Source organism: Saimiri boliviensis, chromosome 12, assembly GCF_048565385.1.
Source record: "Saimiri boliviensis isolate mSaiBol1 chromosome 12, mSaiBol1.pri, whole genome shotgun sequence".
NCBI classification, from domain to species: domain Eukaryota; kingdom Metazoa; phylum Chordata; class Mammalia; order Primates; family Cebidae; genus Saimiri; species Saimiri boliviensis.
The window spans coordinates 97,577,248-97,604,699 of record NC_133460.1 but is presented as its reverse complement, the minus strand read 5'-3'; the positions used below and the strand labels follow the sequence as shown (position 1 = coordinate 97,604,699).

At 45.1% G+C, this 27,452-nt stretch overlaps 1 protein-coding gene across 33 annotated transcripts in view; it reads right to left on the bottom strand.

The window, feature by feature from the left end:
• The window catches only part of TCF7L2 (transcription factor 7 like 2), a 216,145-nt gene that overhangs the window by 56,940 nt on the left and 131,753 nt on the right, over nt 1-27,452 (bottom strand). For 11 of the 33 annotated variants that reach the window (XM_074382888.1, XM_039465066.2, XM_039465065.2 and 8 more), the window contains one exon: nt 20,029-20,172. The exons of 19 other annotated variants lie outside the window; for them this stretch is intronic. In XM_074382888.1, coding sequence (XP_074238989.1) covers nt 20,029-20,172 — 144 coding nt within the window. The remainder of the gene's footprint in view (nt 1-20,028; nt 20,173-27,452) is intronic. 3 more of the 33 variants (XM_074382889.1, XM_039465081.2, XM_074382896.1) reach the window with 1 other exon arrangement.

The following is a 27,452-nucleotide window of genomic DNA, read 5'->3' as shown; positions in this document are numbered from 1 at the left end:
TTTTTAGTAGAGACGGGGTTTAGCCATGTTGGCCAGGATAATCTCCATCTCTTGACCTCATGATCCACCCACCTCAGCCTTCCAAAGTACTAGGATTACAGGTGTGAGCCACTGCGTCCGGCCATCATGCGTGTTTTAAATCAAAACTATAACTAATGTTTTTAACATTTTCTAGACATGTTTCTTTAGTGCCTTCAACAAGTATTTTCAAAGTGTAATCATAGCAAAGCTATTTTCTGTGTGAAATGATGTGATAGTCTTCAAACAAGTCACTTTTTAAAAGATCTATAAAATATTATATATTCTGATATAAGCCATGATTTAAACAGAATATTTAAGTTACCAAAGAGGTAGGTAAAACAGCAAAATGAACTATATGCACGTTACGTTTCAAAAAACAATTGATGCCATTGCATCTAAGCCTCTTGCTTATAAAAGCTGTATGGAACTTCCCTTTCTAGCCCTTGAACACCAGATATTAGGATGCTTAACACATTCACAAGCCTTTCATAAGTACCTCACTTAAATCCCACACCTGGGCAGTGTGGTGGCTCATGCCTGTAATGCCAGCACATTGGGAGGCCAGGGCACTTGGTTCACTTGAAGTCAGGAGTTTGAGGCCAGCCTGGCCAACATAGAGAAACCGCATCTCTAGTATAAATACAAAAATCAGCTGGGCATGGTGGCAGGTGCCTGTAATGCCAACTACTCTGGAGGCTGAGGCAAAACAATCACTTGAACCCAGGAGGGGTGCTTGTTGTGAGCTGTGATCATGAGACTGCACACCAGCCTGGGCAACAGAGCAAGATCCTGTCTTTAAAAAAACAAAACAAACAAAAAAAAAAAAACAAAAAGGAAAATAAACAATAAATCACACATCCTTACTGGCACATTTATAACACTATCCCTATTTTATAGATGGTAAAACTGAGGCTCCAGGAAAAAAATAGCTTCCACCAAGATAACACAGTCAGTGGCAAAGTCAGGATCTGAGCTCAGGTTTCCTGACTCTAACTCCCTGCTCTTCCCAATCCCATGGCTAAATCCCCTTCAAATCAATACTACATGGCAGAGGTTCATGGTGGAAAATGCCAGAGCGGCAATTCTAAAGCTAGAAATACGCTCCCTTCCCACCAACACATTACGTTATGCGGCACATGTGTGCACGCGAGTTTGTGTATACACACTGTCGGCAGGGATTGTAGTGGTTCCCTTTAGAACTGAGGGGACAGTTGGCAGGTATGGTGGTACAATTAGTATAGATAAACCCTCAATAACCTATCTGCCTTCCGATTTTTAAATAAACAAATGCTGAATGCTATAATTAAGATCAGAGGGCCTCTTTGACCATATGGCAAAATGAAAATTAAATGAAAAAGTCACCGGCAGGGAACGGGAGAATATGTTATTCCTAAAGTGGAAGAAGTGAATTCTGAACAAATGTTTTTCACTCCGAAGCCTGGAGGAAAATAGCAACCTCCTGGCAGAAATGACAGCAAAGACCAGGGCAGGCAGTCCTGGGAAGCAACGGAGTTCCCTGGCCCTGCAGAGGCTGGAAAGGGAATACCACGTGCATACTGCAGGGGACGCTCCGCAGTGCTGCCAGCCTGGGCTGACCTTGCCCAACCTCTCGGGTTAGGGGGTTCCTCCGGGATCATGCAAACCTAGAAAAGCAGTCAGCGCAGTGGTCGGCCACACGGATGCCTGGAGGTCCCTAGAGCCCTACTCCCTTTCTTAATACTGAGAAAACAATGGCATCTCTATGCCCACAATGGCTTCAGTGTGCACCCCTCCCCCCCACAATGGCCCCATTCAATCCCCCACCATGAGCGATGGCCCCAAGTTTAACGGCCTGTGTTAGGAGAGCACCGGACACAAAAGGAGGTGTTTCCAGGTTCAGTGAGCACTTTACACCCATTCATCTGGGAAGGGACAAAAGCGATTCCCCACTTCACCTCAGGCAGAGCAGCGGCTGGGGGCTCCTGGGGGCTCTGCCATCCCCACCAAAACGCAACCTTTGCCGGGTGGGGTGGGGGTCGACATTGTGTGGAAGGATCACTGTGCAAACTTGGTTCCTGATTATTCTACCTCCAACTAAAAACATTTGCATAAAAACGAGATTCTTTTATCCCCTAAAGAAGAGCCAAGAGGAAGCTTGGTGGGGAAGTGTGGGGGCAAAGGGGGCCAGAGGTTCTCAAAGGACATCCAAGAAGGTCAGCAGACAGACCCTACATTATACTTGGGAGTCTTTATTAGGAAAATAGCCCTCCTCTTTCCTGACATGCAGTTTTTACTAGGGTGCACTGCTATTTTTATTATGGAACCTAATGTTTACTTTGTGTAATTGCTTTAATTACTAAGTACCCCTGCCAGCCACCCTTGACCAATATAGGCTGCTTTAAGAAACACCATTATTCCACAGGACTCAAAAGCGTTATTTCCCTAATTGCAAGTGATGTACCTTGATGTCTTGACCACAAATTTGTACATGAAGGCTTGGGTATCTGTCAACAGCCCCTGACTGTCCTGGTTGGTCAGTAAGGCTCAACTTCTTTTGTGGGAGGGGAGGGGATGGGGGGAGGAACTACAGAGTTCATACTAAGCGCTAAGATTTGAAATAGCCCAAGTCATACCTCCCTCCTCAAAGAGCCACCCACCACCCACCCAGTATCCAGCCGGGCTGGATTAGTCATACTAAATATACATAGTCCATTCCCAACCAACCCTTCAAGCTTTGGCAGGCCAAGCTCTGCCGACATTCCAGGCCCAGTTTAACGTTACATAATGAGAGCTTCACTCCCATCGTGGGCTGCAAGTCAAAACAAACTTGCTGAACCCAACCCAGGGCACCACCAGCTTGTTTCCTGGTTACAGGACACGGCAGTGCTAAAGGCAGAAGAGAGCTCTTAGCAGAAATGATCAAACCAGTGAATTCTTGCGTCCATTCTGATCATGGTCAGCTCAGTCAGGGTCTCTGAGTTCAAGAACTGGTGACTTTTCAAGTTTTCTCACATAGCGTTGGTGCCAAACTTGTTTTCAAAGGATCACTTCCATACACTTCTGTGTTTGAATCTTTAACAAAAGCCCAGAAAGCAACACTTTATAAAAACATTCCCAAATATCCGTTCTCTGGGAAAGACTATTCATTCATCATTCAAAATACACACATAAATGGTAAGAACTGATTGTCTATGTATCACTAAAGCACAGTCACTGTTTAAAAAGTGTCCAATATTTTTTATGTATCAATTCCAGCTCACTGCTTCCTAGTTAGCCTTTAGCAGAGATGATTATATTAATCCATCCTCATCACCATCACTAGCCTCTTGATGATCACATCAACGCCTGGGGCATCCGAGAAAAATCAGGATTTCAAGTGGAAAATAAGTGAATTCATACTGAACACACTGAATTTCACACACTAATCCAGAAAGATTTTGAAATTAATGGCACTTAACAGGAATGGTTGACAAAATTAAACTCTGCCGTGAATCAGAGGTAGCAGAGGGGAAAGAGGAAAACCAAGAGGTCTGGATTCTAGTCTTGATTCTCCCACTATCTGGCTACACACGATTGCACGATCTTCTTTCTTTGAGCCTCTGCTTTCTCACCCTTCAAGAGGGATTTGAAGAGTGGTCAGGTTACAGTTATCAATCTGCTCTCAGAGTTCCAAGATTCTATAACAGATTCTACAAACCCACCCACCCCAGCCACAGTAAACACATTACTCTGGTTGGGGTCTGTTTGCATTAATATTCTCAGGGCATTCAGGTCCATTCCCTCGACCTGAGTTATTTTACTTTTCTTGTATCAGAAGCCCAGGTTCAAGGAAATACCTCAGAGCCCATCTGTGCCTTACCTGTTAGGTAACATTCCATTTACTGCTATCTTCTTACTATCTCCTTACCCACAGGACAGTCCCAATTAAACTCTCTAGAGAATCTATTTTTTTGTTTTGTTTTAATACTGGAGACGACAAACTCTTCCTAATAAAACAGGATACTAATTACAAACATTGACTGCCAGAGCCCCAAGGGCTGTTTGCTCTATTCTAAATAGCTCCAGCTAACGGAGCTTCTCAGATTATTTTGCTCTCTCCTCTTTCTAAACTGCAAGACTCTGGGATGCTCAGAGACTCTCATCTGCCTGGAACCCGGACAGGATGCTTTTGGCAGACAGGATCTTCATGACCGGAAGGGAGGCAGAGCAAAGACTTGATGTTGAATGAGCAAGAATTGAAAGTGTGGTGGGAAACCCCACTAGACGGGTGAGTTGTGGGGCAGCTCCCTGGCCACCAGGCAGAAATGAGGAGTGAAAGGAGAGAAATGGGCCTGGGAGCATCTAGACTGCAGTCAGAACACCAGCCGTGGTAACTCTCAATACTTCGAAGGTGGACCTGCCCACCAGATGTCCCTGCATGATGGCTTTCCTAGGCAGCCTCGTTACCAAGACGATTCGCATGAAGAGGGAGGGGATCCAACCATGCAGGGAGTTCCAAATCCCAAACGCTCTCAGGGAGATTTCTTCCCAGAGAGGAGCAGGCCGTGGAGCAGACTGGGACTCCCTAGGAGGCCCAATGGGAGCAGACTCTGACTCAAGCCGTTCCTCCTGGCTAGAAAGTACATTTCCTAAAGGCGGCAACTCGGTCCTCTCACTCACATCCTTGTCCCCAATACCAGAACCCTGCCTGGCACAGGAGTTGTCAATAACATTTTACTAAATGGACTCCAGCTGTCCCAAAAGCTGGAGTCCCTGTCATATCACTCTGGAAGTTAACGAGACCCACTGTGCAGCCTTTCCCATAATGTGTGTCCAGAGGCAGTAAAGAGAGACCCACGTGTGTGTCTCACAAAGTCAAATTAATGGCCTTTTCAACAGTTATTTTCTCAATCTTCCCCTTCTTTTCTGCTTCCTGCCAACTGCAGGGAGGGAGGTTATCAGCCAGCAATCCGATGTTGGAATAAGTGGGGGCTGAGCTAACTGTGCACTCCTTTGCTCCACGACTTCGAGGAACTGTTTAATCCTCACGTGCCAAGCTAACGGGATGGTACTGTCTCGTCTGTCTTAGACCCTAGCCTGGGAACCGAGCCTCCAGACAGCCGGAAGAGTAGAACCGGTGATCCTCGAGTGCCATCTGATGTTACAGCAGTGTGGACGGATCTTCAGGCTTTGTAAACATCCCAGTGCAGAGCTCAGTAATGCTGAGATATTTGATATCAAATTAAGTAAGTGGCTTACCATATGTATTTTAGGCCATCTGCAAGACCTGAGGACATTGTGTCCTTTGTCCTAGAATTGTAGAGTATGGTATACCACACTATGGTACCACCAAAAAAATCACGGACTGCATTGCCCTGAAAAGGATAAATAAGAGGCTGGGAGACAGCGTTAGGGGTAAAATCTCACTTCTAAGACTTTTCCCCCAGTGCTTCTCAATGCCCCTCCCTGGTGTCCAGATGACATCTATAAAATTCAGGCACTGCTCCACAAGGGATCCTGGCCTCTGGCTATGAGAAGAATAGCATCAAAAAACTGCTTTGCCAACAACCCATAAATTTAAACAAGTCAGGATGGCAAGAGGAGGCTGCCTGGGAATCATCACAGAGAAGTCAAAAGCAGTATGGTTTAAATGGGACACATAGACAGACACCCCTCCAGCGTGATGTTCTTCCTTTAACAAAGGCAAACCCTTCCAGCTCCCACAAGGATTAGGAAACCATCTCTTTGCCCATGTGACCACTTACAGTCTTGAAACTATGGGGGAAGGATCGCCAAGGAATAGCACATCCGACTGGACCAAAGGCATTGAACTCAGACCCTGGCCCTTCTGAATTCTCAGGAGGGGGAAGAACATATATGCAAGGGCACCAATTTATTCCCACACAAGCAGGGGTGTAGCTTCGATAATCAGAGCACAGTCCTAAGAAACCAAGAGCCCCAGCTACGCTGACCCAGCTCCCCTGACCTGGAAAGAGGCCTGGCTTGCTCCTGCCTCAATGACTCCGTCCGTACAATGGAAACTGTCAAGCTGTGCTAAGGCTTGCTTCTCCTCCCAGCACAGCCCACCATCATGGGAAGTGGAACCCAGTGGCGAGGACCACACACTGTGCAGATACACGCTTGATGCGCTCAGTACTCACACCCACTCGCACAAAACACATACCATTAATAAGTACGAAAAAATGTGGGTTTCCTCCCAGAGCCATCTCATGCGTTGCAACCCCTCCTATCACTGGCAACCGCCATTAACATCTGATTCTCAATGCAGGCAAATGGGGGACTTGAAAAACATGAGGGTCCCAGCATCGACCCATCCAAAACTCACCCTCCAAAGCCAACTTTCCTCTTAAAGGCCCCTGTTCATCATTCTACCAAAAGGCCTCATTTTTTTTTTCTTTCAAAAACTTCACGGGATCCAAGCAACTTTTTACTGTGGGTGGTAACAATTGTAGAACTGTTTCTAATTATTTAAAAAACAAAACCACACACAAAAAAACAAAACAAAACAAAAATCTGTGTTGCCAATCGCAGAGAGAGACTCAGAAGCCACAACTTCCGGTAATAAAGATTTTTCTCCGCAAGGATCATAAGCCAGCGTATCTGGACAGCATCTGTCTGCTCTCAGCTTCTCATACAGCTGGGCCCACTTCCATGTTACAGAACCCGAAGACGGTCATTGATGGGGAGGTGGGCACCCTGGTTTGGACAACATTTGAAGACCCAGCCTTCAAATCCCAATCCTAACAATTACTCTCAGTGGAACCAAGGATAAATTATTTTTTTTAAAAAAAGCTGGGGGGTGGGGGGACTCTACACCAGTTTTCCTCTCTTTAAAAGGAAAAAGAAAATGGTTCCTACAAATCGAGAGGATTAAATGAGCTAATATATGAAAACCACTTAAGGCAGAGGCTGGTATACAGTAAGTGCTCAGTATGTTAGTGACTAGCTTATTTATACATCAACTTTTAGTAATATTGCCTTTTCTCTCCTGTGGTAGCTGTGTTGGTAAAACAAAAACACTTATAAAAAGCTTAATTCAGTGCCAGAAGGATAGTGGATTTTTAATACATGGTACGTAGTATTACTATTAAAGCCTACCCCATTCCCACTAAGAAGAGGGTTCAAGTTTCTTTCCTCCCATATCAAAGAAGTGAATTTAAAAATACAGATGTGACTGGGTAGAGTGCCTCACGTCTGTAATCCCAGCACTTTGGGAGGCCGAGGTGGGCGGATCACCTGAAGTCAGGAGTTCAAGACCAGCCTGGCCAATATGGTGAAACTCCGTCTCTACTAAAACTACAAAAAATTAGCCAGGCATGGTGGCAGGCACCTGTAATCCCTGCTACTCAGGAGGTTGAGGCAGGAGAATCACTTGAATTCAAGAGGCAGAGTTGCAGTGAGCCGAGGTAGTGATAATGCACTCCAGCCTGGGCAACAGAGCAAGACTCTGTCTCCCAAAAAAAAAAAAAAAAAAAGCTTCCATATATGTGTCACTTGCCTTATAGACTGTAATTTATTCAAATCTCCTGATAAGTGAAGACAGGCATAATAATCTCCTGGTTTTATATCTGCAAAAGTTTAGGCCTAAGCAGTGAGATGCACATGGTCACTCAGCCAGTGAGAGGCAAAGCCAAGGTTTGAGCTCAGGCTATGGAGTGCACACTCCTAACCATCCCATTAAACAGATGTCACAGACACCAAGTACCAAAACCGCATTCTCTTTCTCTCTCCTTTTTTTTTTTTTAAGAGGGAGTCTTGCTCAGTCACCCAGGCTGGTGTGCAGTGGTGCAATCTCGGCTCACTGCAACCTCTCCCTCTCGGGTTCAAGCAATTCTTCTGCCTCAGTCTCCCGAGCACCTGGGACTACAGGTGCATGCCACCACGCCCAGCTAATTTTTTTGTATTTTAGTAGAGACGGGGTTTTACCTTGTTGTCCAGGCTGGTCTCGAACTCCTGAGCTCAGGCAATCCACCTGCCTCAGCCTCGCAAGGCCACCAAGGCGTGAGCCGCCGCGCCCGGCTTTCTTTTTTTTCTTTCAAGAGGCAAGGTTTCGTTCTATCACCCAAGCTGGAGTGCAGTGGCTCAGTCAGAACTCACTGCAGCCTCGGAACTCCTAGGCTCAAGCAATTATCTTGCCTTGGCCTCCCAAGTAGCTGGACTACAGGCAATACACCACCATGCCTAGCTAGTTTTCTAATTTTTTGTAGAGATGGGGTCTTGCTATGTTGCCCCAGCTGGTTTGAAACTCCTGGCCTCAAGTGATCCTGAGCCTCCCAAAGCACTGATAATATAGGCATGAACCATTATGCCCAGAAATAAGATATATCCTCCTTAAAAGGCTTGCAGAAATTATGACTTTATCATTAAATCTGAAAGGGAGAATAAGAAACTGCTTTTTTTTTTTTGAAGAGAGAGAGAGAGAGTGAGTCTCATTCTGTCACCAGGCTGGAGTGCAATGGCTCAGTCTTGGCTCACTGCCTTCACCTCCTGGGTTCAAGCAATTCTCCTGCCTCAGCCTCCCGAGAAGCTGGGACTACAGGTGCCTGCCACCACACCCAGCTAATTTTTTTATTTTTAGTAGACACGGGTTTTCACTATGTTGGCTAGGATCGTTTTGATCTCTTGACCTTGTGACCTGCCTGCCTCCCCAAAGTGCTGGGGTTACAGGCGTGAGCTACCACACCCAGCCCAATTGCTACTTTTTATAGGGAGAAAACCAATCCATTGAGTAGAATATCCTATTAAAGACTGAGAAGGATAAGATACACATTGAGGAAGGATGGAATTTCTTTTGGCTAACTTGAACCTCAATTTCAACTAAAGTGCCCTATTCTACATAACATGAAAGAAGAATCCACTGCCCACCCTTCACTTTCACCCGACTTGTTAATCATGCCCAGAGGGTAGCAATAAGTTTAACTGCAGACAGTCATTTTTGTTAATGGAATTCTAAGCCCATCAGTTTTCAGCGGGAGGATAAGAGAATCTTCCACTGTGTTTTTCTAAAGCAAATATTTAGTGCTTTCATCTTTTAGTGCCCTAACATGCAATCTGTCACCTAAATAAGAAAAAAAAATACACCTTCTCATGTGGGTGTTTGCAGAAGTGACATCATGTTTCCGACGTCAATCAGACAAATGGCAAATGCGTTCAGAGCAGAGCTGATCAGTCTGTCTTCTAGAGGCAGATTCGAGAGAATTAAGACCCCACAGTGATACTTGCTGTACTTGTGGAAATAATGCCACCACCCGCTTTCTAAAGTACCCTATCATGTCAATGAGGATGCTGAAAAGCAACTTGTTTCCTGGCTGCTTTGTTCTTCTGCTAGGTTCCCAAGCTCAGGACGCTTTGTTCAGTGTGTGGTTTTTAAAAACGAAAACCATTCTTCTCCCACCTGGAAGACATTCCTCTACAGAAACCTGTTGCCAGACAATGAGAATTGCTTATCAGTAAAAGTCCTTCCTCTCAGCTAAGTCATGGATGACCTGACTCTTAACCACAGGCGCTGAGAATTCCTCCAGCCTGCCAGGAGAGAGGTAGAGGGAACCGGACGTGGGACAGGAAAGCGGGAGTATGTGCATAGAGGGCAGTTATAATGTTTTTGCTTTTTCCTGGTCCTGAAGTGATTTCAGATGCTGTAAAGCCAGGAGAGCTACAGCTGTGTTCTGGATGCCACCTCTCCACCCCTCCCCTCCCCTCCAATTTCTGCTTTCTGCCCTGGGTCACTGCTCCCACTTCTCAATTGGCTGCGATGGCAAGTCTCCAAGTAATTACAAAGACAGGAATTGGATTACACAAGAATTTACATGTGTGCGATGGCTGTTACCTTCCCCAGCAAAACGCACAGCAGAAGCATCATCTACTGTTCACTCGAGTGTGACACTCTGAGCTGGGACCTTGGAGGTCACCTCTCATTTCCCAGGAGGAGGACACGCACACACAGAAGATCCCCACCACACACACAGCCCTGCACTGCACTTTTCCCTAAGAAAGCAAAAGCTCTGAACAACAGCCAGGAAGAAGGCAACTCTGGTCTTCCCGTGCGTGTAGCAGCTCATTCCTGAACCTGGGTGGGGAGGCACCGAGGATTGGTGCAGATGGCTCAGGTGCTCTCCTCCTGCCATTCCTGGATTCATCTAAGTAGTAGGGCAGGTGAGGACAGCCTGGGAGGACCAAGTTGGGTCAAGAAAATCTACAGATCTACCATCTTCATTTTAAACGTGAGGCCCAAATCTTGAAAATCTGTCCCGACATCTGAGAAAGACTAATATAAATAGTTCAAAGCAGAACACCTCCAAAACCATTTTCACTCTGAGGCTTATATGGTTAGCAATAAGCTATTTCCCTCGCTATTTCTTTCTCTGGCCACTGTTGAATTACCATGAATTTTCCTAAATGCACAAAGTGGCCCGAAGCATGCTAGGTGTACAGGCAAGAAGAGCCCACACTGAAGAATGGAGAATCCAACGAAGACTTGCCAGTAACTAATAAGCTGACGACCATGGCACTACAGTTTATCTCTTCCGCTAGAGACGGGCTGGAGAAACAGCAGGGCAGAAGCCCCTGATCATCAACAGAGAGAAATTAGCCCTTGAATGAATGAAGTGAATCAAGCCAGCACTAGCTATCAAACAGAGAAAATAATAAAAAGAAAGCCCGCATCTCCAGTGACTATACAAAGGTAACACCAGGATACATACAGGGTGATGGAGCTGTTCCGTAGTATCCTGACTATGGTAGTGGCGGCAATAATAGGAATTTATATTAAAATTTATAGAACTGTTAGACCAAAAGAAAAAGTCAATGACCATATATATTTTTTTAAAACACCATTTTTTTTTTTTTTTTTTTTTTTTTTTTTTTTTTTTTTTTTTTTTTTTGAGGTGGAGTCTCGCTCTGTCACCCAGGCTGGAGTGCAGTGGTGCAATCTCGGCTCACTGCAACCTCTGCCTCCGGAGCTCAGACGATTCTGCTGCCTGAGTAGCTGGGACTACAGGCAGACGTCACCACGTCCGGCTAATATTTTACATTTTTTAGTAGAGATGAGGTTTCGCTGTGTTAGCCAGGATGGTCTCAATGTTCTGACCTCTTGATTCACCTGCCTCAGCCCCTCAAAGTGCCGGGCCACTGCGCTCCACCTAAAATATAACTTTTTTATAAAAATTCCACATCTCAAAAGAAACCTGGCCCTCATACCTGAAATCAGGGGCACAGAATTGCATGCTGTGAGTGTAAATTTGAAAAACAGCGGCAAGTGACCTGACCACACAAGACACTAGTGTAGAAAGCCCCAACAGAGACCTGGAACTTGTAGATTTTGCTGTCCCAAGCAGGAAAGGTCCAAGAAGAAACAAAACATCCCCAACATATCCCTACAACACAAGGCCAGGAGCCTGTGCCAGACACTGCTGCCCTTACCCCGGAGACAGAGAAGAAGGGCAGGCAAAGGATCTACCTTCCCTTCAGGTACAACATGTGTTTCTCCTTTTTTTCTTTTCTTGAGACAGAGTCTCATTCTGTCACCCAGGCTGGAGTCTGGGCTCACAGAAACCTCCACCTCCCAGGTTCAAGCAATTATCCTGCCTCAGCGTCCTGAGTAGCTGGAATTGCAGGCGTGCCACCACGCCCGGCTAATTTTTGTGTTTTTAAGCAAAGACAGGATTTCACCATGTTAGCCAGGCTGGTCTCAGACTCCTGACCTCAGGCAATCCGCCCGCCTGGGCCTCCCAAAGTGCTGGGATTACAGGCATGATCCACCACGCCCAGCCATGACATGTGTTTCTGAAGTCAGTAAAAGATGTCATAAGCAATCGCTATAGGGTACACCTTTCTCTCTCACCTCCATTTACATATTTCTCATGGGTTCTCTTTTTTTTTTTTTTTTTTTTTTTCTTTTTGAGACAGAGTCTCACTCTGTTGCCCAGGCTGGAGTACAATGGCACAGTCTTGGCTCACTGCAACCTCCACCTCCCAGGTTCAAGCGATTATCCTGCCTCAGTCTCCCAAGTAGCTGGAATTACAGGCACCTACCACCATGCCTCACTAATTTCTGTATTTTTAGTAGAGACAGGATTTCACCATGTTGGCCAGGCTGGTATTGAACTCCTGACCACAGGTGATCCTCCCATCTTGGCCTCCAAAAGTGCTGAGATTACAGGAGTGAGCCACTGTGCCAGCCTCACCATAGATTCTTCTACAAGTGGCAAGAGGAAAGCAATTTGTCCCAAGAAAGAGTTGTAACAGTCCCACCCACTGGACCTCCCCCTGGTTGGTTACAAGTTGCTCCTACTTTCCTGTGGTGGGGTAACTCATTTCTCAGGAACGAGCGGACTTCTCACCTGTCACCTGGCCCCTGGCAAACCACGAGGCTTATCACAAATGCTGCCACAAACCCAGCAGGCAGGAACTGGGCTGGGCAGTAAGTAACAGAGCCTGCAGGACCCTCCCGACCGCCCTGTGTGTAGATCGAAGTCAAGCTACTGTCAGCTCCCCCAATTCTGTTTTTCTAAATAGTAAGAGGCTACTACCAGGACAGGGATGGTGACGTGGAGCTCAGGCTAAGCTTGTTTGACCCAGTGACTGGTGGGGCTGGAGCAGAAGCCGAGCAGGAGGGCCCGTTTCCAGCAGTCACTGCATGCCTCCTGACCTCCCTTGACTCTTGATTGCTTCTTTCTCTGGTGTCTTCATTGCTTTGCCGTCCCCACCCTCCCCTCTGGAGAGAACTGGCTTTTCCAAAACAGAAACTTCCACTCTGAGCAGAAACAGGCCTCTAATTTGAATCTTCCCAGCCAAGAGCTTTTCTCCCTGCTGCTCTGGCCTCTGAAGCTGGCTGTGAGTGCGACGTGACAGGGCCAGAATCTAAAAGGGTGTGGTGGCACCAAGACCACCTCCTTTTTCATTTTCAGCTCCCGTAGACAAGGCCAGACATTGACCAGGAGAAGCAAATCTGGCCTCTTACAGCGCTCCCACCAAACTTTAAAAAAAAAAAAAAAACATTTTTCTTAATGCAAACCAGTTTCAAATGGCCTTTCAGACACGTGACAGAGAACACTGAGCGGGTGTGAAGCAAAAGTTGAAAGATGATGGCGCTCCTGGCTAAATCAGCAGCAGCTGATGCAATAAATACCTTTCCAAGAAGGTCCACAGGCCAGGCCTGACAAGGAAGAGTAAGAACTCAGATCTGCTACTTTGCTTGCCTAATCATCGCTGCCCTTCATAAAAATGAGTAAATTAAGTTCCAGAGTCTGGGCTGAAATATGGTTCCTCTCTGTTTCCAAATTCCAAACGTCTACCTCACTGACGTCATCGAAGGGACTGATACCTAAGAAACAGGTACGTCTACAGAGACACTGACTGATAAGCAGATAGTGTCAAAACCACCTCTGCAGCACCTAAGCGCTCCCCCAAGTGCTAACCGCATATTCTGATTTGGGAGACACTATATGGAATACAAAGTCTGAAGGCTTATTTATACCCTATTAAAAACTGACCTGTCACCTCACAGCATTACAAAAGGGGAAGATCAACTGTGGGATGGCATGTCACACACCAAAGGCCCAAGTCTTCTCTATGAATGACTTTTGTCACATGGGCCACAAAGAAAATATGTGACTGACAATGAAAGGGGATAAGGAGGAAGCCACTAACATGGAGAGACACGGGCACAGCCTGCTGAGTCCTGGTGGGTGCCGAGTAAGCTCACTGAGGCTAGGATGCAGGATGCTGGGACACCCCTATCTTGCACACGGGTGAGCTCCTTGGAGACCTCCACGTAGAGTGCCTGGGCTTCCTGCTTGGTATACAAAATGAAAAGGATAGCGTTTACAGTGACATCTCTTTGCAGTCTAAGAAATGGTGATCAATGAGGGAAATGGGGCCAGAAACGATCCCTGCTTCTCTGCGTCTGCCTTCCTGGCGGCAAGCTCTGCATTTGATAAGGCAGGTGCGACTACATCGTGTGCCCTGTGCACTGGGAATGTGACCTCACTGAGGCATTACAAATTCCCAGGGACACACTGCAGTATCCACTGACACTGTCGCAGTAGTTGACCAGCAGAGGAAATCTACGAGCTCATTTAGCCTAGAGGACTTCAATAGAAAAAACCTTGGCAGATAGAGGATGCGGGGAAGGAAAAAAATTAAAATAATCTGGCAGGCCCAGTGAGCTGTTCTGCCCAATGAGCATTCTGGGATAGAGAGGGGATGATGAGGAGTTGAGTCTGCTGGCCCACCTGAGCAGAACGATCTGGGACTATACATGCAAAGTGATGACGGGTCACCTACATCATTGGGGCATTATGGAATGTTCCAGAATCACTATTTGCAACTTACACACTCTGCCACATTAGATGCAATTGCACTATAATAGTGGAACATTGTTTTTCGGGTGGTTTTTTTTTTTTTTTTTTTTTTTTTTTTTTGAGATGGAGTCTTGCTCTGTTGCCCAGGCTGGCATGCAGTGCTACAAACTTGACTCAATGCAATTGCCACCCCCACAGTCCAAGCGATTCTCCTGCCTCAGCCTCCCGAGTAGCTGGGACCACACACCCAGCTAATTTTTGTATTTTTTAGTAGAGACGGGGTTTTGCCAAGGCGGCCAGGCTAGTCTCAAACTCCTGGCCTCAAAGTGACCCACCTGCCTTGACCTCCCAAAGTGATGGGATTTCAGGCGTGAACCACTGCGCCCAGCCAATAGTGGAACTTTGGAAACAGTCTGTGTTCATTGTGGTAATAGCTAAGTACATTAAGGGATACCTACAATTTCGAGGATGGATAATCATTCGTAGTTTCATAAAGAGTCTTTGTGGCATACATAGGAAGTGTTTCTGGTATAGAGAGATGTAAAATAAACAGAAAACAAGTACGTGTACAGTATGATCCCACCTATGATTTTTTAAATCACATTTTTTAAAAGACTGTGAGGAAGTATTTCAAAATATTCACTTTGTCTTGAAGGGGTTTTTGGTTGTCTCATCTGCTTCTTTATATAATCAGGGGTGGGAGACAAATGAAAATGTTTCGTTTAGCAGAGTGCTTGCTGATCCAAAGTTATAATGTAGAGAATTATAAATTAGCAAATACTTCCCTTCTCTGCACTTGGTTGTGCAACGGATTTTCCATACATATCACGTACTGAAAACTACAGTACCCAGGAAGTGAAGCAATATCTATATTTGTTTCAAATGACTAACAAGCAAAAATAAAACTTTGGCCATGATGACATGCTTTTTAGAGATCAGACATATAATAAGCCACATAGGATGTGGTCTAATAAACCCAAGAAAAGTTTCATTTCCTCTCACCAAAATGGCTAACTCCCTGTTTATGTGACTAGCTTGGCAAATTTAGCGGAAGTCTCTTCTTCCCTGAAATTTATAGATTGAGAGGTTAATAAGCAAGTAGCGGCTATAATGTGCCCCTCCTGAAAATACATACATGCGCGTGCATGCACACACACACCCCCAAAAATGAAATAAAAACAGGCTCAACACCAGCAAAAGGGTAGGTCAACCACAAAATCAGAATGACAGAGTGCACCAACTTGCTAATCCCTGGCCACTGATCGGGAAAAGTTTACAGAACCCCTGAAGAGGAAGGAAACAGGAATCAGGGAAGGGTTTAGACAAAGAACTTTTTAAAAGTTTGTTTGCAAGTATTTCCGTGAAAATGGTATTGACTGAGCAATTACAGGGGGAAAAAAAAAAAACCACTTTCTTCTTATCTGAATGTGGTTATATGCCATGGGTCACACCCTATTATTGTCACTATTAAACATGTTAATAGCCTCAATGTAATGACTTTGTGTGGCAAGCTTTAAAATGTACATGAATAGCTAACTAGAAAGAAATGACTCATCCCTGCCCAGGTGGGTATTGACTTTCTGAGTTACATTTACTCAGCTGGTCTACCAACTTTAATTCCCTAAAGGAAGAAATCTAAAGGGTTCGAATCTGGCTGAACTGCACAGAAAGAAAGAGAAGGTACAATGAATTTGAAATGTGGATGGGACCAAAGGTACAATTGTTGAGACTTGTAAGAATTTAGGTATCCTGAATCAAAATTTCCTCCCAACTCCTAAGAAGGCTGAGTGAAGAAAAGGATCAAACACCTTCTCCCTGAACAAGTGGAAGATGGTGTGTATCATGGCTCTGAACCATGGCCAACAGCCATGGCCCTTGATTACCAGCAGTTTTACAGCTCTCACTCTTCAGCTGTGTGATCTTAGGCATGTTGCTTTCTCTCTCTCTCTGGCTCAGTTACCTTAATTGCAAAATGGAAATAATCACAGCACCTCCCTCTTAGGGCTGCTTTCAAGGTTCGGAAAAGTTAATATAGGCGGTAATTACAGTAGTTCTTACGGTAGTTCCTGGATCACAGGAAGCCCGTGTTAAATGTCAAGGGATCTCTGTAGCAGTGTAGCAGTGGAGCAGCTGGGGGAATATCCCATGACGACCTTCTTTTTGCAGGTGCAGGATTTGCATTACAGAGGAGAAAAGCACCTTGCCAAAAACTGGTAGAGCATTGGACTAGAACTTAGTTCTGATGACTAGTCATGTGATGTTCCCACCACCTTCCGTAAAGCCATTTCTATCACACCCATGCTGTGGGATCAGGATTTTCAGACATCACCAAAATTCTTCCACACCACCCACAACCGTTCCTGGCCTCCAGAGTCTTGCTCTGTTGCCCAGGCTGTAGTGCAATGGCACTATCTTGGCTCACTGCAACCACCGCCTCCCAGATTCAAGCAATTCTCCTCAGCCTCCCAAGTAGCTGGGATTATAGGCACCTACCACCATGCCTGGCTAATTTTTGCGTTTTTAGTAGAGACGGGGTTTCACCATGTTGGCCAGGCTGGTCTCAAACTCCTGACCTCATGATCTGCCCACCTTGGCCTCCCAAAGTGCTGGGATTACAGGTGTGAGCCACCACACCTGGCCACCATCAAAATTCTCTAAGTAGGTACTAGGAATGTTACATGTGAATTTCCATGGAAACCTACACGGAACACATAACTGAGCTACTCCAGCAGCAACTGGCCCATCGCAAGGATGCACCATCAGGGTGTGATTCCTCAAGTATCTTTTTTGTTTGTTTGTTTGTTTGCAGAAAGTGATTTATTTAAATAGACAAACAGGAGAAGGAGAAACAGCTAGCTCTCACACTGAGTGAAAAGGGTTGCCAGAGGAAGAAAAACAAAGAACACTCTCCTCACACTGAGTGAGAGAATTCAGGAGAGGAAAGACAGCTTCCACACTGGGTGGAAGTGGACAGAGAGAGATGCAGTTTAGGAGGGGAAGACAGGCTTCCATGAGTATGTGTGGAAGGGGATCAAGTACCTTACTAATTGCCTGCACCAGTCTGAGCCCACCAGCTCTTTGACCAACCCCTTTATTCTATTTTTCTTTTTGAGACAGAGTCTGGCCCTGTCACCAGGCTGGAGTGCAGTGGCACAATCTCGGCTCACTGCAACCTCCAACTTCCTGGTTCAAGCTATTCTCTTGCCTCAACCTCCCGAGTAGCTGGGATTACAGGCATGTGCCACCAAGCCCAGCTAATTTTTTTTTGTTGTTGTTGTATTTTTAGTAGAGACGGGGTTTTACAGAGAAACCATGTTGGCCAGGATGGTCTTGATCTCCTGACCTCGTGATCTGCAGGCCTTGGCCTCCCAAAGTGCTGGGATTACAGGCATGAGCCACCGTGTTGGTCAAGCTACCCCTTTAAATACAGTCTATATGTGAACCTTTATCACTGATAGAGAAATTAAAGCACAGATGAGTCAGGTAACATGCCCAAGTTGGCACAGCCTGTAAGTGGCATCTTTGTATCTCACCTATTCATGGTTTACAGATTTATATGGCATCCTGGAAACGTGGCATTTTGGCACGTCCCTGGGAGATGTTTCTGGGTTCCGAGGACAAGGCTGAGAAATGCTCAGTCACTGGCGCCAGGGATCTAATCAGCTCCTGCGGATCATGAGTTATAAGGAAGAAACCCAGTCTTTCTGTTTCGTTTTCCTCATACTTAAAATGGGTGCCTGGTTCCTTTATCTACCTCCTGCCGCCAACCAAAGATTAATGAGTTACCATGTGCCAGGCTCTGATGGAAGAATAGCTATGTTCATATCATCTTATCACAGTCAGAATGAACAGCTATGCTTATTAAAAGCTGAACCAATGAGAGGCTACTAAAAAAAGCACCAGGCCATGGCTAATGCAGAGAAAAGGAGGCCTCCCTGCTCTGTCAGACCCAGGCCAGTTAAAGGGCATGCTCCTTACACACACGGACAGCAGCTCCAGGTAATTGAGACACAGGCATGGCCCAAGAACATGCATGATTGATCAGAGGAATGCATGCAAGAGAGCGAAAAGTCCGAAAGGCTCCAGAAACATCTTCAGTTTTATGCACATCTGGCTAACAGGGAATAGTTAGACCAGAGGATTTCCACTTTAGTTCCTGAAGTTACAAGTTACTAAAGAGAATTAGGCACACATTATAGTGTCAAAAGTGCTCCTAGAATTAAAAGTAGAAAGAAATTGCAAAACATGTTATAATCCCAATTTTGTGAAACATTTTTAAGGTTTGTGCACATGAATGACTAGATATTTGAAAATACATCCAAATATTAAGAGATTAGTGGCCAGATATGGTGGCTTATACCTGTAATCCAAGCACTTTGGGAGGCCAAGGCAGGCGGATCACTTGAGGACAGAAGTTCGAGACCAGCCTGGCCAACATGTTGAAATCCCATCTCTACTAAAAATACAAAAATTAGCCTGGTATGGTGGCGGGCGCCTGTAATCCCAGCTACTTGGGAGGATGAGGCAGGAGAATTGCTTGAACCCGGGAGGTGGAGGTCACAGTGAGCCAAGATCACACCACTGCACTCCAGCCTGGGCAACAGAGCAAGACTCCATCTCAAAAAAAAAAAAAAAAAAAAAAAAAAAAAAGGGAGAAATATTACCAATAGGAAATAAGAATATAGGTATTTATATTTTCTTTATATATTTTTTACAGTTTCTAGTTCTCCTACATGGCTATTTATCACTTCCCACACCAGAACCAACTTTTAAAGAGGATTTATTCCACTTTTTCTGTCTCCAACAGCAAGACTTATGTACATATATATTACTCCAGGTCTCCGCCTGCTGGAGGCACTGATTTCTGTTCCTGAGGCCCTGACACACAGCACATCACCCAGTAGGTATACAATAAATGTTTTTAAAGACATAGGCTTTATTAATTGGTTCATAAATACTCACTTTTACTTTTCTTAAAGCTAGCATTAGTACTAAATCATTTGCTGTTTAAATTTAAGAGTTTGAAAATTTTTAATCTGCATTGATTTGCTTTTCTAAAGATAAAAGCATGTTCTAGATGGTCTTTTTTCTTTAGGACTACTAATTTGAAGAGAACTGTCACTCCCAAGCACTGAGCAGTGTCGGGTATTGACGTTGTATTGAATTATTTAAAGGAAATTAACAATGCTTCCTGTCCTTGAAGAGCAACATCTGCCAGAAAAGCCATTCACAGCTGCCTCCGGTAGGTATTTTCGAGGCCAAGTAGGCATTTTCCAGCACCTTGGATTTTAAAAGAAAATTTTCAAGTTCTAAATGACTAGTAACGAAGGCAAATTTGAGGTGGTAACTTCTCCTCCCCTGCAATCTGTGTAGCATCCCAGGAGACACCTCCTGGGGCCAAGTTTAATGGGATAAGGTTGTGCTCCTCAATTTCATGGAAGTTACGTGTGGTACTGGATCACGGGGCCTTCACTGGGAGTCAGGCATCCTGGAGTCAAGGGAGCAACACCCTCCACCCTCTCCTTGTAAACAGGTATTTTTATGGCTATGATATCCCTATCAGTGGTCAGCACACCCAGACATCATGGCACCCGAAATGACAGTGACCCGACAAGAATTCAGGGATCGCAGTGGAAGGGCCCTGCCCTAGAGAGAGGTCAACTTTGGATGGGTGGCTTCATTTCAAAGCTAGCTCATCTCATACCGTCATTTCTGCTCCGAGACCTACCTCAATACACCAGGGCTCCCCAACTTTTTGTAAGGAGTGGCTCCTTTTCATGTCCCTGAAGACTTGAGTGCTGACAGTGAAGTCTGAGGGGGGGTAGAAGTGCTGACAGTCATGTCCCTGAGTGCAGCAAGGGAGGGGGCTCTGCTGCCAGGAAGAAAGGGGAACAGAGTAAGGCTCGGGAGTGAGGGGGACACGTCACCAAGGCACACACAGCCCCCAGCCTTCCTTTCTACTCTAACCCACATTTCTATAGATGCTCCAAGCGAGAGGGATTACAGTTCCCAGCACGAATCAGAACTCTTCCATTTTCCTGCCATCCAGCTCAGGGTCCCTTCTAGGAGCATCTGAAATATAACCTCCTCTGGGCAGCCTTCCTGCTGTGTATTCCCACCCCTACCCACCTAATGGGCATGGCCTCCCCTTCCTCTGAGCCTCTCAAGAACCAACTAGCTAGCATTTTCTCTCTCAACTTACCTTACTGAATCTATTAGTTATGTGAAATTGCTGGTATTTCTGTCCTACAAAAATACAATTATACATGGTGCACTTAATATTAATACTTCAACTGCTTGGGGAGCTGATCTTTTTTTGGTTGTTGTTAAAGAGATGGGGTCTTGCTATGTTGCCCAGACTGGACTTAAACTCCTGGGCTCAAGCAATCCTTCTCTCTTAGCCTCCCAAATAGCTAGGACTACAGGTGCACGCCACCACACCCAGCTCATTTTTTCGTCTTTTGTGGAGACAGAATCTTGCTACATGGCTCAGGCTGGTCTCGAACTCCTGGGCTCAGGCAATCCTCCTACCTCAGCCTCCAAAGTGTTGAGATCTTAGGCAAGCAGCACCACGCCTGGCTGATCTGTCCTCACTCATACCTTAACACCTTTTCCTCTGCCAGATGACAGTCTTTTGAGAAAAGCAACTATACTACCAATCCTGGACCCCTGGAAAGATCCAGCAGCACACACCTTGGGTGCTCAAGAAATATGTGTGAATTTGAATTTCAAACCCTATCACGATAGCTGCTACAGTTTACTGACAGCCTACTCTGTCTGGGACCCTAGACAGGAGTGTGCCTCCTATTCCATTAATCCTCATACCTATTATGAGGTGGGTAGTATCATGCCCATTTCACAGAGGAGGAAACTGACTCAGAGACGGTAAAGAGCATGCCCAAGGTCACACAGCTAGTAAATGGCAGAGGGAGAATATGGACCAGGTCCCAGTCAACTCACGCAGGTGCCTGCTGAAGAGACCCACTGGCCTGTCTATAGCTCAGACAACAGAGAAGATAATTTAGGGCTGTAAAAAACAACTTGGGGTCCAAGAAGGGCGATTTCACAACAAAAAAATATTATTCTACTTTTCTAAAAAAGAGAAATGGCTATGCCCTTTATGTTCATTGTAAAAAGTTTCACATGGAGAAAAATTCTATGAAGAATTTTTTCACGTAATTTGTTCCGGACTAAGAATAAGAGATTGAGGATAATACCGACATCTTACATGTTTTTACATTCACTATCGCAATAGACTTAGTGGGTATGGAAGTGGGTATGGAAGACTCTGGAAAATAGGAAACTGATATAAATAAGGGACAAATGTATACAACAGCAGTCACATCTTTAGAGCAATGTACGTGGTTACCATGGTACATGGGGTAATGCCATGGGCCTCAAGTTTATCCAGATGGATGAAAACCATCCACAGGCAAAGTGAGCTCCCAAAATGAGAGGGAGCCACACACTGCCCCATAACTGGAGCTACGCCAGGGCCCAGGATGGCTGCAGCTGACCCTGTCTGGACTTTGAGAGCCACCAACTAACTTCCAGAAGCTGAAAGATCTGCCCCCAGGAAGGGCAGCAGAGCACCAGAGGAAGTACCTGGTTCTCCAATCCCTGGAGGTCTAAGGTCTCCCTTAGACCTTATGCAGAAAATGCCTCCCACTCTGCATTTCTTCACCATGCTCCTTTGTAAACAGCAGCGTGAGTCATTAGGCAAGCATGAGTCCATTTGAGAGATCAGCCCAGTTTTACAGCTAAGGCTATCCTATTCAGTCCAGCCACGGCAGTGACTCACCTTACTGCCTTCAACCAAAGGTGACTTGGTTAGTGCTCCCATTGTTTCTAGAAGGAACCCAGCGACATGAGAGTTTAATCCAAGTCTGCTTGCTTTATTTTCTAACACAATGCTGAGAGCCAAGAGGCAGAGTTCCTAAGGCAAGTGCCCCAGAGAAGGTGTTGGGAAAGAAATGTATCCCTGCTTGTCACAGACCACGTGGTCTTTTTTATCTTCCATGGCATTTCCTTTACTCTTAGAGGAAATTTTGCCTTATGGAAATGTTAAACATGCACACAACCTCTCTGTACAGATCTATGTATTCTTCCATGCCTGGGAACCTCAGAGCCAAATTTCCAGTTCCCGCCCAGCACTGCACTACCGGCTTTGAACTTGGTGGAATTAACCTTATCCCAACATTATTCCCCACCTTATCTTAGCAGGCTACCCTGCTTTCCGTTTTATGTGGCCCAAAGGAGGTTTATTGCCCACTCAAGACCACTCTTCCCCACCCCCACCGGGTTTCTTCTTTAATGTTCATAATTATTTTCATAATTATTTGTTTCCAATCCTGTTACAGAATACAAAGTCTTAATAAATGACTTCCAATTTTAGGAGGTAGGAGATATCTTATAAAAAGTTCAAATGTATATACAACTTCAAAATCTTTTTATACCATGAGAAAATAACTACAGTTGATTTTTCTTTCCTTTTGAATCATTCTTTAAAAAACAAATAAGAAACTCTTCAACAAATCCTAAAGACCAAGAAATAAACATCTGCTGAGTTTTTTACTCAGTGTCCATTCATGATTTTTCTGGTAACAATACTGTCAGTTACTTAGGGGGTACCCTCCAACTCTAGAGCCATGTAGTTTAGTGGAGTGCACCCCACAGTAGCTTCAGAAGTGGGAAAGTTTACACAGTCCAATCACCCAGCACACACACACACTTCCCATAGATGCAGGTTCAGAATCAAGGTCACAGACTTGTAGGGAAAGTAAGATCCCTCCGGACTTGAATAAGCCTCTATGGAGTAAAACCAACCGGGAGGCTAGTAGAGCCCAGAACCGGAAGGAGATGGTTCTAATATATGGGCCCCTGGATCCAGCCATGCCTGATGTGTGATCACTCTGGACTTTTCAGTTATGGATCAATACATCCCTTTTGCTCAGGCTAGTCTGAATTGGGTTTGAGAAAAGAGAGAGGAATTCACACTCAAGCAGTCCTCACCAGACTGGCCTCTTTAATTGTCCATCTGCGAATCAAGGGAGGATGTGGGAAAAATTGGAGTTGTTACAGGATAAAAGTACATGAAGGCCTTGTGAGTTTCATGCTCCTGACACAATGAGTGGGCTGTTACAAGGCAAGGTACTGAAGTAGGCATTTGGTGCTTCTTGAAAGAATGAAGCCGGTGGCCAGTCTCTGCAGAAAGGAGAGAAGGACCTTCAGCCACCACCCACCTGCTGGAATTGCCCCAAGGGCCCTCCTTCACCGCTAGTGTTCCTGTCAATACCACTGGCAGCACTGAGCTATTTCACATCGTGGTGGGCTCCATAAATGCACTGGATCCAGAAAGGAGGAGCCGCAGATGCTGAACAGCACTAAAACCTCCCTCGTGGCTTTCTCCAGAACACTGCCTGCTTGTGACAGAGGACCTCAAGAGGTGTGCTTCTGGGGAAAGTCAGACGAGGCTGGATCACGTCGAGAGAGAAGGTAGATGGACAGGGCTGGGGTTTGAGTCTCACTGGTGGCTTAGCCCCTGATGACAGTGTGTGCTAAGATGATCTGAACACAGCCATATGGATCAAGAATCAAGGCGTGCCACCGATGAAGTCGTAGTAATATTTGTGTATTCTACCATCTTGCTTCTTTATGAGCTTACTGCGCTACTCCACAACTAGCTGGGTAATATTCAAATGCTAATGCAATCAAATAAAACCTAAGAAGTCAGAAAATACTAACGGCTCTGCCATCAATCATCTAAAAATGAACAAATACAGAAGGAGGTGAGAAGCATTTGAAAAACAAAACCCCTGAAAATACAAAGGCCTCCAGAGATAAAAATTTTGTATGGCATAGTACGGTGGCTCACATCTACAATCCCAGCACTTTCAGAGGCCAAGGCTGGAGGACCACTTGAGTTCAGGAGTTCAAGACCAGACTAGGCAACATAGCAAGACCTCATCTCTACTAAAAATTAAAAATAAAATAAAATAAAATTAGCCAGATGTCGTGGTGCCGGCCTGTAGTCCCAGCTACTCAGAAGGCTAAGGCGAAAGGACTGCTTAAGCCCGGAAGATCAAGGTTGTATGAGCCATGATTGTGTCCCTGTACTCCAGCCTGGCTGCCAGAGGGACACCTGAATTTAAAAAAAAAATAGAAAGGTGTCATTCAGAGTCAAACCAGCCAACATCTGCTGACTGTCAGAAGAATCGGAACCAACCTCATAAGCAGGAAGAAAAATGCAAGAGCTTTACATTGTGCCTCAGAAAACTTTGGTGTGGTCATTAATTTTATGTCTCTATTTATTTTAGAGACAGAGTCTCACTTTGTCACCCAGGCTGGAGTGAAGGGGTGCAATCTTGGCTCACTGCAACCTCCGCCTCCCATGTTCAAGTGATTCTCGTGACTCAGCCTCCCAAGTAGCTGGGAATACAGGCGTGTGCCACCACACCCAGCTAATTTTTGTATTTTTTTGGTAGAGGCGAGGTTTCATCACATTGGTCAGGCTGGTCTCGAACTCCTGGCCTCAAGTGATCTGCCCACCTCAGCCTCCCACAGTGCTGGGATTACAGGTGTGAGCCACCATGCCTGGCTTTATGTGTCAGTTTGACTAAGTCACAGGGTATCCAGACATTTGGTTATACATTATTCTGGATGTTTCTCTGAGGATCTCTTGGATAAGTTTAACATTCACTCAGAAAAGCAGATGGCCCTCCTTGATGTGAGCAGGCCTCAGCCAATCAGTTGAAGGCCTGAACAGAATACAAGGCTGATCTTCCTCTATATAAGGGGGCATCCTCCTGAGCAACTGCGTTCAGACTTGAACTAGAGCAGCATCTCTTTCTGGGCTTAAGCCTACCGACCTTCACACAGGAATTACACCATCGGCTCTGCCAGTCCTCCAGCCTTCAGACTCAGACTAGCGCTTCACCATAAACTCTCCTGGGTCTCCAGCTTCCCAGCAACAGATCATGACACCTGATGCTGCAGATTATAGAATTCTATGACTGGGTGAGCCAGTTCCTTATTGCAAATCTCTATATAAACACGTACAACCTATCGGTTTTGTGTCTCTGGAAAACTCTGACAAATGCATGTGGATTCAGATTTTCATGTCTTTTCTCCTCCACAGCAATAGGGAATGGATTTGTGGGTCTCAGAAAGATCAGAATTTTAAAATGAAATGAGTCTTAGAAATCATCTAATCTAATTCTTTATGATTTTCTTTAAATCTCCAGGTCTAGATGTAAAACGGCCTAGCTAGGACCACACAGCTAAAAAAGAGCTGAAACTAAAGCCTAGATTTTTAAAGAGTAAGAGAGTTCAAGGCTCCATGCATAAATAGAAGAATTTTCTTTTGGAAATGCTGCATCTTTGGAAGAATAAGAAATCCATTTAAAAGAAAGATCCTGCTAAGGACCATTCCACTAAAAAAGCAAAGGAGTAAACCGACAATTATTAGAAACTGATGAGAAGGTAACATCCTTACATTTCTTACCACTTACTCACACACAAGGATGCCAAAAAACTAACAGTAACCCTCCAAACAACCAACCATCCCCACATCCACACGTGTCACCTTGGAGAGAGAGGTAAGGTCTTTACAGGTCACACTGATCCAGCTTTATGCGCCATCAATAATTCTCACCTCTGAAGGTGAGGTAACATTGATGGGAAGTAATTACATCTGAAATTCATTGTCAACTTACTGCAAAGGCAAAGAAACTGCAATCAGGACTCCAGATAAGCTTCCATTTCATCACTTAAGACAAGCCCAGGTCCTTCTCAGACTGGGATACCATCACTGACATGATAAACGCAGGCAATACTTCTTTCTCATTATTTTTTAAATGTGAGCATGTGTGAGTGGCAAAGTGTGAGTATGTGCCCACACATGCATGCTTCTCTGTGTGTGTGTGTGTGTGTGTGTGTGTGTGTGTGTATCAGTACTTGTGGAGGGCAATGTTCTAGAGTCAGGAATAATAACTCCAGGTCATACACAGCACCTCCCTCTTCACTTACCACCATACCACACAGCTACTCTGCTCAGAGTTGGCACAAGTTGAAATGTAATCAACCTCTCTGCACGCAAGGGATACAGAAACCAAGTCTACTCAGCCCTCAAAGGCCTCACCTGAGTGAGAAAAAGACAAGGCTCCAAACAGAAAGCAGAACAGAATGAGCACAGAAAGAGGCCACCTTTTCACACACCTTTACAAAGCTCTGCTCACCCCTCCTCAACCTCAGCACAGATAAGAGCGTGGGGCCTCACTGTCACTGCCACTGCCACCCTCCCTCTAAGTGGCGGTACTCTCTGAGGTCCTGGGGCTCAGCTTGACACGACACATGAGGGTGCTGGCTGCTGGATGACTTCTGAGGGCCGTGCCCACCTCCAACAAACTCCACTTACACACTCCACTTCTGTACGGCCAGGAGAACACAGAGGGGCGGCTTCACTAGGGCCTTGACTCTATGGACAGAAGCAACGCGCCTCGATTTCTGGACATGGTCATTACACAAGAGGGAAATTTATTGAAATAAGTCATATTCAAGGAGAAAAGGCTGCATGCATGCATGCACATCTACACACACACACACACACACACACACACACACACACGTGAAGATTTTTTTAAATGAATAAAAGTTCTATCTGACCAAGAAAAAGTATTTTAGGAATATGGCATCCTGACTAGGAATTTGCAGCATCACTTCAAAAGGTGCTTTTGAAACAAAGTTTTATCAACTGTTTCTTTTTTCCTGTGGTGGAGGCCGGGGGGAGTGTACCTATCAAATACTGAGAAGATATACTTTTTTCATTATTGTATCATAAACAATAAAAGGAAAATGGGTAAAAAAAATAATTTTTTTCAAGTCTGGAATAAAGTTTTTTTAAAAATTATTTGGGTAATTCTTAATAAAGGAGATATTTTTACTTTTTAAATGTATTGATACTAAATTAGTTTTATACATGAAGGTAAAGACTTACAGGGATAAAACGTAATAAGGAGAAGTGGTTAACCTTAACATTAACCACAGCATACACACACACACACACACACACACACACACACACACACACACACACAAAGGTGGTGGCTCACACCTATAATTCCAGCACTTTGGGAGGCCAAGGCAGGCAGAGCA